At 43.6% G+C, this 14,921-nt stretch overlaps 1 protein-coding gene across 2 annotated transcripts; it reads right to left on the reverse strand.

Moving 5' to 3' along the window:
* Nucleotides 1-524: 524 nt before the first annotated feature.
* Nucleotides 525-10,570, reverse strand: LOC144380420 (synaptonemal complex protein 3-like). 2 transcript variants are annotated; one of them, XM_078064124.1, is made up of 9 exons: nucleotides 10,454-10,570; nucleotides 10,298-10,363; nucleotides 9,560-9,629; nucleotides 9,349-9,383; nucleotides 7,630-7,747; nucleotides 6,655-6,754; nucleotides 4,773-4,871; nucleotides 969-1,073; nucleotides 525-840 (listed from the first exon to the last, which is right to left on the reverse strand). In XM_078064124.1, exons 1-9 carry the CDS (start codon nucleotides 10,512-10,514, stop codon nucleotides 787-789), a joined length of 708 nt encoding a protein of 235 aa, XP_077920250.1. In that variant the 5' UTR covers nucleotides 10,515-10,570; the 3' UTR covers nucleotides 525-786. The 2 variants fall into 2 exon arrangements, with proteins under 2 accessions (XP_077920250.1, XP_077920251.1); XM_078064125.1 differs by having other exon boundaries at nucleotides 525-843.
* Between the last annotated feature and the right edge of the window lie 4,351 nt (nucleotides 10,571-14,921).

Raw genomic sequence — 14,921 nt, forward strand, 5'->3', positions numbered from 1 at the left:
GCATACAATCAACTTTCCATATACTCACTGAATATCAAACTTGCAAAACAAAACTTTCTAGGTAATTAATCTCTAAAGATAGGCACGAAATATTTAAACCACAGGTAACCAAGTACATGTATATGTTAATAAAATACTTTTAATCAATGCTAAGGGCAGGTGTCATTTAACAGTGGACCAAAATCAATTAAATGACATTTTAATTTTTTTGGTGGGAATGGCATATTCACAACTCCATGTCTCACAAGTGGATATTTACATATCTTATTCAGTTGTCTTAATGACTTTTAGCAGTTTCATTTATTCTGGGGCACAAACTTAAGTTGCTTTTAATAAACTGTGTACTTCTGTGGAGTAGATTGTATTTCAAATCTTATTTTCATTAGAATTGGTCCTTTAACTTAATGAGTATATGCAAAAGCGTGTATTCTTTCATTATTTGTTTTCTTTCAGAAAGAGCAACGTAACCCTCTATGCTTGTACTTTCTATCTTTGGGGACTGGTACAGATTCGCTGAAGCAAACTTAAATGTAAATCATCTTTATTGCTAAAATTTAATTGACAGTGTTAGGGAGAAAAAGTCACCATTACTACCAAAGGTCTGAACGTTTCCCGCATATAACTTTGGAATTACGGCTACTCACGTAACTGTTTAGGTCTCACTTGGGTTTACACAGAAAGAGGGCCTTGCACTCAAACAAGCCAACGAGTAACAAGATGTAATCATTTAAACTAGAATTGTTAGACCACAATTATCAGGTTACTTAGTCCTTTCTTCAAATGTCATCAAAATAACGGAGAATGAAGAGACTTCTGAAAAACTGCCACCTCTTGTTGCTGCTACTAAATGAAAGGAGAGAATGTACTTGTTCAGTATTTATATAAGGATTATGCCTATAACAGCAAACAGACTATTTCAATGTTTAAATCAATCCTTAGTTTTCACCTTTAAATATTACACTACTTACATGTTCCATCATAAGGTGTTTTTGCAACATGGCCATTTCTTTCCTAAGTTCACTCTGTTCACCAGTAAGAAAATTTTCCTGATTCTTCTCTAAGTCTTCCACACTCTAAAACAAAAAGCCTAGTCCAGTTACAAACCACCATTTTTCTTCCTACGTTCAAAACATGCAAAATTAAATTTCAAAAGTACTACAATTTTTTAATAGTCCAGTGATGGCCGTTATCTATTTGAAATAAAAAAAAAAAATTCTAAATCACACACGTAGGCAAAAACATTCACTAAGAAAAATTTTAAATATCAGATTCGAGTGAAATACTTTATTATTATTATTATTATTATTATTATTATTATTATTATTTTAAGTGGGCTCCACTCCCAACACGGGGCTTGAACTCACAACCCTGAGATGAAGACCCGAGCTGAGATCAAGAGTTGGACGCTTAACCGACCGAGCCACCCAGGTGCCCCAAAATAGTCTTATTTTAGGAGACACAATTATAGTACACTTTGCTCAAACGTCAAGCAGTTAAGGTCGAGGTCAAAATGGACCCCAAAGATAGAAAAGGACTGGGAGTCCATATCAACGAATGCTATAATTTTGAAATCCAGTAATAAGCTTTCTAACACCAGGTAATAACACGTTTATTATCAGTAATAGTCAGAGTAACATGATTCCCTTAGAGGGAATAAAATGATCTGTGATGTGACCTCTTCAAGTGATGAAAAACACAACCTACGTTTTAAATTTTGCCATTCATTCCACAAGTGGTGAAATAGTGCATACCGTGTAGAAAGTACCGTGTTGAGTACTGTGGAGGAATTTAAAAATGAATACACAGTCTCTTCCGTAGTCCAGTGCCAAGAGCAAACATAAACAGAAATGATACAAAAATTTTATGATAGTTATAGAAGCACAACTTGTTGCGGCTACATAGCAGAAAAAGGAGATTAAGGCCGACACGGTTGGCGAAAGAAAAAGATTTCAATAGGCGAGGAAAAGGAAGTTAAAACCACTTCCAGGGGAAGGACATAAGCAAAGCGTAGAAGTAATAGTTAGTTTAAGACGAAGCATTTATCAGGAAGGGTGGGACTAAAGACAGGATGTAGCAAATAAAACTGAAAAGGGCACCATGTTATGGTGAATCTTTGAATAGCTAAGACTTTAGAAGGGGAAACGACTGACAGGCCTTCAGGAGGGAAGCACAATCTCGTGGGAAGATAGTACCGCAGACCTATGAAGGACGGAGAGATCAGATGAGAGCTCCATAGCAGGAGCGAGGGACGATGAGGTCCTCGACTAGGGCTGCAGCAGTGGGAATTCGAAGAAAGAATTTCAAGTACCACTGCAGAGGTAAGTATCACACAGCCCGATGGTAACTGGAGGGGAAGGGTAAGGAAATGCAGGAGTCAAGGAAAACACTAAATTTCCAACCCTAAGTGGTTACACTGGGCAGTAACATTTAGAAGAAATAATTTCTGTTACTTTAGGAAACCTCCACACCAATCACTAAAATGGTCTTCACAGAGCATTAGAGCAACACGCTCTCTACTTGGAAACAATTCTACTGTAACTATTTTGCATATGTGTCATTCTAAGATTCTTTCAAGAATACTTATTTTGAAACTATATTCCTAGTGCTTAAACATTCCAGTTAGTTTAGAAGAGGGACATTTTACCATGTATTTGAACAAGATTGTTTAAAGAACAAATCACATGATCATCTCAAAGGCTGCAGAAAAAGTATTTGACAAAATTCAACACTCTCTCATGATAAAAACTCTCCACAAACCAGGTACTGTAGACACATACGACAAGGCCACAGCTAACATACTCAGTGGTGAAAAACTGAAAGCTTTTCCTCTAAGATCAGGAATAAGACAAGTTTGCCCAACCTCACAACTCCTACTCAACATAGTACCAGAAGTCCTAGCTGGAACAATTCGGCAATAAAAGGAAATAGAAGACATCCAACCTGGAAAGGAAGAAGCAAAATTGTCTCTGTTCGCAGACAGCGTGATCTCATATGTAGAAAACCCCAAAGACTCCACACACGCAAAAATCCCTGTTCAAACTAATAAATGAATTCAGCAAAGTTGCAAGTGATAAAATCAACATGCAAATGTCAGTTGTATTTCTACACACTAACAATGAGTCACCCAAAAGTGAAATCAAGAAAACAATCCCATTTACAATAGCGTCAAAAAGAGTAAAATACTTAGGAAAAAAAAATTAACCAAGGAGGTGAAAGCCCTGTACGCTGAAAAACTACAAAGCACTGATGAAATTAAAGACAACATACATAAATGGAAAAATTATCCCATGCTCATGGGTTGGAAGACTTAATATTGTTAAAAGGCCCATACCACACAAAGCGACCTACAGATTCAATGTTATCCCCACCAAAACCCCGATGCTATTTTTCTACAGAAATGCCTCTACAAAGCAATCCTACAATTCATGTGGATCCACAAAAGACTGTGAATGGCCAAAGCGATTCCAAGCAAGAACAGCAACAACAAGCTGGAGCCATCACACTTCCTGATTTGAAAACTATATTACAGAGCCACCGTAATAAAAACAGTATGGTTCTAGCATAAAGACAGATGTATAGACCAATGGAACAGAACAGTGAGCCCGGAAATAAACTTCCACGTATACAGTCAACTGATTTTTTTTTTTCTTTAAAGATTTTATGTATTTATTTGACAGAGAGAGAGAGTTAGCGAGAGCGAGAGCAGGAACACAAGCAGGGGGGAGTGGCAGAGGGAGAAGCAGGCTTCCCGCCGAGCAGGGAGCCTGATGGCGGGGCTCGATCCCAGGACCCTGGGATCATGACCTGAGCCGAAGGCAGACCCTTAACGGCTGAGCCACCCAGGCGCCCCCAGTCAACTGATTTTCGATGAGGGGGCCAAGGATACAAAATGGGGAAAAGATAGTGTCTTCAACGAAGGAAGCTGGGAAAACTTTATGTCCCCATGCAAAAGAGCAAAAGAGGGTAGGGAGGGCTCATGTTAAGTGTTCTTAGGACATTAAAAACAACAACGACAACAGCACCCTGACCAAAAACAGAAGGGGAATGTACAGGATTCCATCCACTCCCAAACGAGTATATAGCTGTGTGAAGAAGAGGTCCGTGTCACTGAGGATGATTCGCTAACGTGGAAATACGACTGAAGGTAACGTCAGTTCACAAGCTTATGGGCTTACTCTGGCTTTTTTCATTCTCCTATATATCTGTGCTGTCTCTCGCAATTGTAAGTTGGCATGTAAAGCCGCTTTTAGTCACTTTAATAATTCTGAAAGCAAATATGCCATAAAAGACTTATAAAATGCAATTGAGAATAAAATTGGCTACTTGCTGTTTAAGAAACACTGGCAGCACAAAGAAAAGTAAATGACATCGAGAAATGATTTCAAGACTTCCTACTTTCAAACTATGTATTCATCACTGCTCTCCTAAGAAAGGCGGACTCTGGAACAAAGAACCATGATTAAATTGTTAATAAAGGATCAGTTTCATGCACGATATGCATATTTCTTGGTAAAATTCCCAATCTACCAGTCCCTGTTTTGAGTAACACCCACAAAACCGTGAATGAATCTGAAAAGTAGAAGTACGTTTAGCATTTATGTTAAATCAGAACAATGAATTCAAAGTGGAAAATGCCCAATTAATTTTAATTGATTTTAGAGGCATAACCAAAATGTTTTTAACATGTATTGAGAAGGAAAAACAATTATTTTCTACTTCCATATACAGATTACATTTTATGAGAATACACTGTGTTACCAAATTCAACGGACCTCCAAGAATTGCTCATACAACCCTTTAATTGCTTGCATTCTCTGGCTCTGAACCGTTCTAGAGTGTTGCAAAACCTCTTGTTGCTGTTGAAGTATATTCTACAAATATAAAAGAAAAAAAAAAAAAAAAGCTGTGATGACCATTTGGGTAAAATCTAAAATTTAACAACAACAAAAAAATCTAGATTGAACTTGAATCGTTTTTAAGTAAATATTTTTTTAGTATCTTCTCTTTTATCAAATATCGTGACCTAGTTTACATCGTTTGTGTTTACCAGTAACATACAAAAACACCACGGTGGTCTTGTCTGCTGGTCACTAAGTAGGAAATTTCCTTTCTTAGCAATATTCAAAACATATATCTTATTCTTGTTGATTTCAAAATCCACACACATGATCCTTCCAATAATCCTTCCATGATCTTCCTGTTCCTCCACCAGTGATCTTGTTCTATCCCTACTTAGCCACTCACTTTCAGAGTCATACCTTAGATTTTGTCAGCCCGATAACTGAAACATTTACATGACGTTACTAATAGCAAAGACTTATAGAGGAACTCGGTACAGATACTGTTCTGAACCATTTCAAATAAGCTTATTACAGAGGAGCTCATGTAAATCCTAAAAACAAAAACAAAGACAAAAAACCTATAAGTACTCTCCTTATACTCCCTCTCATAGGTGAGGAAACTGAGGCTCAGAGAAAAGCAATTTGTCCACGGTTTCACAGCTAGCAATTAGGAAATCAGAACTGGATCCCAAACATTATCGTCCCAGCGTCCGGGCTCCTGACCCCTGTACCACACTGTCTGTCCACTTTCCCCAACATTCCACCTCTACGTCCCTGCGTTTGTGGCTCGCTCCCTTTCATACTACAGCTCAGTACCCTAGCGGGATCCGACATCCACTGAATGGAACAGTTTTCATCGTCCCCTGTCTCCACCCTCTGTCCTCATTTTCCCCCTTTCCAGCTAAATCCGTGGCCAATGGTTATACCTACACCCTTGTTTATATACTTCGCCCCCTTCTCACTCTGTCGAGGTGCACGGCTAACCTCAGGCCAACCCTGGAAAATCCAGCTCTCCGGCGGCTCAGACACAACCACGACCATGAGTACTAGTCTCATATAAATTTGGGATTGCTACGACACCAAGCCGCATTGGACCGGAACGTTGCTTGGCAATGATATTTCCCTTGTCCGTTCACTGGCCCACTCTCAGGAAACAGTCCCAGGCCTCCCGCTCTGCCCTCAAAAAGCAACATCTCCTCCACCATCCTTACTCCTAAATGTGATACAGGCCTGTCCGTTAAGGGCGAACCATGCCCTGAACTCAATGACTCGTTCAGGAATGAGCAAACGATTGAAACTAGATTGTTGATAGCAGCCCAGGGGACTTTTCTGCCGGACCTATGGAGAAAGGTTATCTCCGTACACTGGGGTCACTAACCCGGTAGTGAATCTAGGATTGTAAGGTGCTATCACGCTGACCCCGTGGAGAGGGCCTACTAGGAGATGGAGACAGAGCCCAGACGGCACTGCCTGAGCACCTGGTACCCGGACTCATTCAGCTGTACCTGGCGCAAAACTCCCTTTGACTTCTTCAGATAAACCAGGGCATCCCTCTTTTGCACTTTGGCCAACGCCTGTCCCTTGGAACTGCAGGAATCCCAACCAAGAGAGGAAGTAAAGACCAAGGGCTCTTGTGAGTAGGGTGTGGGCCTGTGCCTCTCTGATTTTTCTGAGATCGGGGCCCACACACGTAGCCAGCAATGGAAACAGGACTCTGGCTCAAATCTACAGGTCTGAGGTGCGGCCAGGCTCACCGTTCCTACTTGAGACTCGGTTACAATAGATTAATTATAAAGCTAAGCCTGATACCAACAGCTAGTTTTTCTTCTTCTTCCTTGGCTCTCTGCACATCTATATTCCACTCTCGAAGCAAAGTTAGAAACTGCTGACAGTATTCGTGATAAAGCTTCTGCCTGTAAGACATAATAATGAATAGGGTCATACTTTATATTGTTAAGAGAAAAGCAAACCCATTCAAAACCAAATTGACTGCACGTAAATGTCCTATAAAGGGAGAAGGGGATGATCACAGCTGAAAATTTCTGATGGAAAACAGCAAAATAAAGCGGATGGCTTCCTCTCACTGCTAACTGTCACTCACCGCTAACCGTCTTAAGAGGGATGCTCTCCCGAATGCCTTCACTCTTGAAAACTAAGGGAGATTTATTGCATTATAAATTTTCCCAAAAAAAAATGCATTTTATCTACAAGGGGTTTTGTTTTTATTTTTTCATTTTCATCCATTTGCTGAATAACACATAGGTCGTGGAATGATAAATAGGTTCAATGAGGGTATCGTATTCACTTATATAACGTAACTCTCCCAAACAGTAATATTTCACTTTTTACCCACTGTGGCACAATAAAGATTTTGTACAAAAGAACAGTGAACCCAATAGGGATACATTTCAAAAATATTCAAATATAAGATTAATCTTTTCTGCATAATTGAATACAGCTAACTGTCGTAAGACGTTTGCCTCTTACTCAGCTCGCATACTCCAAGAACGAATATAATTTTTTCTTATACTAAGAAAGCTCAATTACAATTTGAAAGGAGAAAAAAGGGGTTATCTTTATTGACCTCTAGATAATACATCTCTTTTCAATTAAGGTGTGAACTTACAGGACTAAAGGAACTATTTGCTGAGATACAAATCAAGCCAAACGTATTTTTCAATAGAGACTCCGACGGATAGAGGACGACAGCATTATTTTGAATTAATCTGTAACCACAAATACTAAGAAATTGCACACAGCTTCTGGCTCCAAAAACCAACAACGTTACCTTTGCTCTTCCTGGGCTTTCCAAACACGCTCAATTTTCTGGTTAATGTTTTTGACAGAAGCTCTGGTATCCATCATGCATCTTTTCCTCTTTTCATGAAAAAGGTTTCTAATGTCACCTATATTAAGCATACACTTATTGACATTTAATGCTGAAAATCCTCTTTTGCAGCTTACTCAAGACAACATAGGCAATATTGGTTCAGCAGCACTGGAAAGAAAACTAGCATTTTTTAAAAAGGCCTCACATCAGAAATCAAGATTATTCGCTTCTTTTTTTTCACCTGTGAAATCTTTCAGTTACTGATATCTGAATTCTAATTTGTTTGTTTGTTTGTTTTTGCCTGCACACACCTTTTATTTAACTTATCCTGGAAAAAGAGCTAATAAACAAAAGTTACTATCTCCCAAAATGTGTGAAATAAAAATGGGGGGGGGGGTTTCCTCAATGACAGTCTTTTAATTTTCTCATGAAAAGACCGTTGTACGGGCTGGTCTTTAATAAATTTATAAAATATCCTCCAAATCAAAGGACTCATTGAGATGGATTCTTGTTAAAAGTCGATATATAAAACACACTTTATCATTCTGTTTTAAAAGTGTCCAAAAGGGATACAAATAAATAAATGAAAAGAGAAGAAAGGGGTGTGTGTGTGTGTGTGTGTGTGTGTGTGTGTGTGTGTTAATTTAGTCAATGAGGATTTTAAGTATATTTGAGTTAAAAGACCGTGGAGAGTTTAAGGAAATAAAAGAATTTATTCAAAAACACTTCCTAAATACGTTTCTTAGTAAACAAATGGAGTTTTTCTTACAGCCTTTTTAAAAAGCACCTTTGCAATTAGTAAAATTTTTAATATTTCAGAAAACGCTTTCCTAAGCATTTGACTGCGTGTTCTGCATCGGCCATCAATAGCTGTTTTCCAGGGACCGGGAAAAGGCGCACTGTTACACAACCACTTTATATATCCAGTTTGCCACGTAGAATAATCAATGTATGAGACAGCTCACACACCGAGAACCCTGACACCACCGAACAGAGCAAAGCTTTCAAGACGTACCTGCTTGTATGACTGATCCATATAGAGGACTCAAAAATCGACTCAGACTCTTTTATACTAAGAGTCCTGCCCTGTAACCCGGTTAATGTTTAAGTGACATCTGACAGAACAGCTGAAAACTTTTAGGTTTATTGGTTCTGATCACACGTTGCTAGCATGCTGGCAAAGTGGTCTTTAGTTTTCCACTGCACGGTCTATTAGTGTATAAGCATCATGACAAAGACTTATTTTACAGGCTTCAATTTAAACCTCTGTACCAAAGAAAATAAATAGAAAAGTCAAGGAAAATAACTACAATGAGAAAATTAAAAATTGATATTAAAAACCGATGTATCACTCACTCTGGGACACGAAGTGGAAGACAGATTATTTCGTGCCAATTCTCCTAATATCCCCACAGTCCATCAAATGTACCCACGTATAAAATAAAAGCATCACTCTTACCTCACCACTGGCAGCCCCGGTCTCTGCACATCCACAGTAAAAAGGGGAACTAAGGAAATCTATGAAGCCAAATCACGCTAAATACTTAAGGAAAATCCTGTATCTGAGAACAAGGCATTAAATAACAGTGTGGTAGCCCACTGATTAACATCTCTCGTTAATATGTGTTCTATGGCTCAAAACAACTTACTTTCGCTGAAATAGCTCCTAAATCATACCTTCAAATCTTTCCAACATGTTCTGCAATTCATTCCTGTAAAGAAATGACATCAGGTATTTAATTAAGGGTACCTAAAACAGCACGCATGTTTTGGGTGAAATATGTCATGCCAAGGGCTTCACACACTTCACATACTTGTTACCTGAGCCAACCTTTATTTTTCTTAAAGTACCTTACGGGTCAAGGGAAAATTACTTTAAACGCGTTACCCCACATCTGCCAGAAATGTTCCTGCTGGAGGACTTCTTCCCCCGTAGTATTCAGTCAGTGGACTGTTTCCTGCGTTGAAATAGAAGCGGAAAACATTTTAAAATGAAGTGTGGTGGTGGGCACCAAGGAGGGCACGTGATGTGGTGAGCACCGGGTGTTATACGCAACTAAGGAATCACTGAACATTCTGCCACAAACGAATGATGTACTACACGTTGGCTCATTGCATTGAAATCTAAAACAATAAAATGAAGTACGGCATTTTGATCAGTTTTCAGGGAGCAATACCTTCACCGTGGAGTTTTTTAGGCCTCCGTCTCGCAAACAAAAGTTTTCTAAGGCAGACCCAGGAAAGGAAGCCTGCATGTGCAAGGCCAGATGAAACTAGATCGGCGACCAGGACCATGCGATGGAGACGGTGTTACAAGCCTTTCAAGGTTAATGCCAGAGTACCTCACCCAGCAGGTGTGAGATACTTTGGAAAGAAGGACTGCGGGGGAGCAGAAGAGCTGCTATCTAAGCCTCGGTAATCCTGGTCTGGGACAGGAGGATCAAGTGGGCAACCTCCGGTACGTGGAACTGCTTTACACACACACACACACACACACACACACCACACACACGCAGACAGACACACGCAGACAGACACACAGAGACAGACACACAGACACACAGAGAGACAGAACAGACACACAGAGACAGAGACAGACAGATACACACACACACGAGGATTTTACTGTTTACAACGCTGGGGACTCCAAAGCGGTGACCTGCCCGGCGTGCGCCATCAACAAGCGCGGTATCTGCAAAAGGTGTCAGATAGGCAGTACCTTCAGCCTCTGGCCCCCTCAGCTCTCTTCCCTCTTGTCTCCCAAAGGCATAGGCTGCCCTACCCTGAGCCTCCACCGGGGCCTTCGCAGCTCTGCCCAGGCGCTTCCTGCCAGCCGGCGCCATCCCGAGGAGGTGTCTTCTGAGCTCTCCTGCACGCTGTGAGCACAGACACGCGTTAAGGAAATGGGGGGACACGGTCAGTGAGCGATGCCAGGCGAGGGTCCTCTGCGCGGATCAGAGAGTGCGTGCCCTCGTGTCTCTTGTTGGACCAGGAGGGGACAAAGACGATGGGGACGGTGGACCCCTCCCTCCCCCCGCCCCCCGCCCCCCCCCCGGCTCCGACCGAGCGCATGCGACCTGCCCCGGGACATCTGAGTGCCAGGACCTTCCGCCGCATTCTGTCGCCCTACGTTGGGACAGAGGCCGTCCCCACCCCTAGGCCCCCCGCGGGACAATGTGCTGGTCCGGAGGCCCAACCGTGGCCGGGACTAACGTTAAGTGTCCCCCTCCGAATGGATGGGGAATAAACCGTTCTGCCCCTGTCCGGACCTGTCCGGGGACCGTCAGGTCCAGGGCGGCTCCTCGACACGCCATCTGGACCCCAGGACGACCTCCGGGGACCAAACTGTCCTGCCGGGTGGCCGGGCAGGAGGGACAGACGCAGACGGACCCTCCTCACCAGCTGTGACCCTCCCAGGAAGTGGGGCGGGGACCGTCGGACCCGCCCGCTGCCCTGCCGGCCCCGCGGGCCCTGCCAGCCCCGCCCTCGGGGGCCTCGTCGTGTCCTGCCGCTTAACCAACTGAGCCACCCAGGCGCCCTCGTCGTGTCCTGCCGGAGCCCCCGACGACCCCGTGGGGACATCCCCTCAGAGGCCAGCCCAGCCGCCGCTGCCCCACACCCTGGCCCCCTCACGTCTGAGGAGACCCCCATGGCCACACAGTGCCGCCGGGCCCGCCTCCCCTAGCCGCCTGGGCCTCCCTGAGGGTCCCCTATGCCCCACCCCCATCCTCTGTCTCTCTGTCCCTCCCTCCATCCCTCCATCTGCACAGCGACCTCCACACCACGTCCTCCGCGACGCTCCTCTGAGGGCCTCGCGCCGGAGAGGAGCTCGCCAGCCTCGCCTGGGCGGGAGCGTTACTGATTGGCCGGCGCAGCGCGCATGCGGGAGGCGGGACCTCGGCCGAGACACGCCCCCTGGACCAACTGCGCCTCCGGGCGCGCTGGTGCCGAGCATCGACCATCGACCATCGAGCATCGAGCATCGAGCATCGAGCATCGAGCATCGAGGCCCCGGCTGGGCGGCTCCGGGTCTACCATATTCAAGGACGTTTCACGGGTCCTCTTCCTGGGAAATCACAAAAGGATACGGGAGTGTGGAACACGTAGGTGCTCAAGCCTCCACCTTCCCGACGTGGGACACTTGTAACAGTTCCTACTCAGTCTCCTCCCGGGGGGGGGGGGGGGCCCTTCCCACCCACCGCTTCCGCTCGCAGAGGAATCGCCATCCTGCTGCGTGTCCTGCGTAAACCAACCCCCTCCGTTTTCTAGGGTTTGTTTTCTGGTTGGTTGGCTGGTCGGCTGGTTGGTTTTTGTTTTGTCTTAGAGACCCGTGTGTGTATCCTTGACTGTCCTGGCCTCCTGCTGTGTTGCCCGGGGAGTACAATAAACTGTATCGCCTTCTGCCTAGTGTTCCGCCGCTTCCTTTTCCACCCAACGTTGCGCCCTGACAGCGCCTGGACTATTCCGCAGAGCCGTCCTGCTGTCGTCTGCCCTGTTGTAGCACACACCGTTGTGGAACCACTCCTCCATTCGTTCATCCGTTGTCTTGTCCGTGGACGTGTGGATACCTTCCACTGGAGAGCCCTTACGAGCAGTGACGCTAGCAATATTCCAGTGTCTGGCATACGTGCGATTGTGTTTTGCGGCGTTTAAAGGAGCCCAAGAGTTTAGAGGAGTTGATGACCTATTGCTAGGTCATAGGCTAGGTGAGCTTTCGGTATAGCCAAATTGTTTCCAGCTTATGACTCCCACCAGCCGGTTGGGTACTAACTGCTCCATATTCTCACCAGATTACATTATAATCTCACCGGATTACATTTGGGCTTGCGGTGGTGGTCTTTTTTTTTTTTTTTTTGCATTTCTCCATCCACTAAGGAGATTGAGCTCCTTTATATGCTTATTGTCCATTTCGATTTCCTTTTCCATGGCATCATCTTATGTGGGTGTCATGACCTTTCTACAAATGGGTAGGATGACTTTCTTACAGTTTTGTAGAAGCATTTCATATATTCCAGATATCATCTTTTTTTTTTTAATTTAAATTCAACTAGCCAACATATAGTACATCATCAGTTTTGATATAATGTTCAATGATTCATTAGTCGAGTATAACACCCGGTGTTCATCACATCACGTGCCCTCCTTAATGCCCATCACCCAGTTACCCCATCCCCCCACCCACCTCCCTCTCCTAAACCCTCAGTTTGTTTCCCCGAGTCAAGAGTCTCTCATGGTTTGTCTCCCTCTCTGATTTCTTCCCATTCAGTTTTCCCTCCCTTCCCCTGTTGTCCTCTGCACTATTCCTTATATTCCACACATGAGTGAAACCATATGATAATTGTCTTTCTCTGGTTGACTTATTTCACTTAGCATAATACCCTCCAGTTCCAACCATGTCGATGGTAGTGGTAGGTGTTCATCCTTTCTGACGGCTAAGTAATATTCCATTGTATATATGAACCACATCTTCTTTATCCGGATGTCAATCTTTACAACAGTGTTTCCCCTCTGCCTTTTAATTGCGATAAAATACAAATAACACAAATTTGACCTTTTAAGCCATGTTTAGATATACAGCTCTGTGGCATTAAGTACTTTCCCATTGTTGTACAACCATCACTGCCATCCATCTCTAAAACTTTTTCATCTTTCTGAACTGAAACTCTGTACCCATTAAACACCTATCCCCCATTCCCTCCTCCTCCCAACCCCCAGGAACCACCACTATACGCTCTTTCTCTATGAATTTGGATACCTCATACATACGGTATTTGTCCTTCTGTGACTGGCATATTTCACTGAGCATGATGTCTTCAAGATTCATCCATATTGTAGCATGTCTCAGTTTTTCTTTCCTTTTTAAGGGACAAATAATGATCCATTGTAGGTATATGCCACTTTTTTTTTTTTTTTGCCCATTCATCTGTTGATGGACACTTAGGTTACTTCCACTTTTATCTATTGTGAATAATGCTATATGAACACAGGTACACAAATATCTGTTCGACTCTGTCCTTTCACTTCTTTTGGGTATATACCCAGAAGCAGAACTGCTGGATCGTACCGTAGTTCTCCTGTTTAGCTTTTGAGGTTCCTCCGTATTGTTTTCCGTGGCGGCTGCACCAGTTTACAATCCCACCAACAGTTGCACAATGGTTCCCTTTTCTCACATCCTTGCCAACAACGGTTCTCTTGTTTTTTTTTGGGGGGGGGGTGGTGGCCATTCTAAAAGGTGTGACTTACCCGCAATGCTAGGCTTACAACAGACGGTGGGATGACACAAATAAGGGGCATAAGTAGTATAGAACAAATTGGTGTGCATTGCTTAAGTAAGTAGTAGTTGACTTTATAATGAAATAATGTGATAAGAAGTCCGTGGGTCTTTTTCTGTGAAAATCTTCCTGTGTGTCAAAAGGGACGCTGCCCATTCACAGCAGTCACCAGGAAGAGGTGATCAGGAGACTCTCCACTGTGACAATTGGTAATACAAGGTGAAAACACTAGATGATACATATACATCTCTTTCTTAGAAGAGACACCAGGAAATAGCGCACCAAGCAGAAAAGTTAATCTCTTTCTTCTTGCCCTTGTAGCTCCCTCTCTGCCTGAATCTTTTTTTTTTTTTTTTTAAGATTTATTTATTTATTTGAGAGATGGAGAGAGAACAAGAGAAAGAGCAGGAGGGGCAGGGGGAGAGGGAGAGAGAATCTCAAGCAGACTCTGCACTGAGCCCAGAGCCTGATGCAGGGCTCAATCTCACGACCCTGAGATCACAACCTGAGTCGAAACCTAGAGTCGGTCGCTTAACTGACTGTGCCACCCAGGCACCCCAAAGATATATTTATTTATTTGAGAGAGAGAGAGAGAGAGGGAGGGAGGGAGGGAGACAGAGAGAGACGGAGGGAGGGAGGGAGAGAGAGAGAGAGAGAGAGCACACAAGCAGGGGTGGGGGCAGGGAGAGAGAGAGAGAGAGAATCTCAAGGGGGACTCCCCGCTGAGTGCAGAGCCCGATTTGGGGCTTGATCTCACGACCGGAGCCCAAATCAAGAGTCGGTCGCTTAACCGACTGAGACACCCAGGCGCCCCTCTTCTCTGCCTGAATCTTTAAGAACTTTCCGCCATTGGCTCATTTCCAGCTTTGCCTTCCCATGTCTACTGATTCTTTTTATCCCCACATCATCGCTGCGTAGGAGAAATTGTAGCTCCCCAAAAACGTCTGGAAATGATACATGACAGGAGAAGCTCAAAAC

The sequence above is a fragment of the Halichoerus grypus genome, chromosome X, assembly GCF_964656455.1.
Source record: "Halichoerus grypus chromosome X, mHalGry1.hap1.1, whole genome shotgun sequence".
NCBI lineage: Eukaryota > Metazoa > Chordata > Mammalia > Carnivora > Phocidae > Halichoerus > Halichoerus grypus.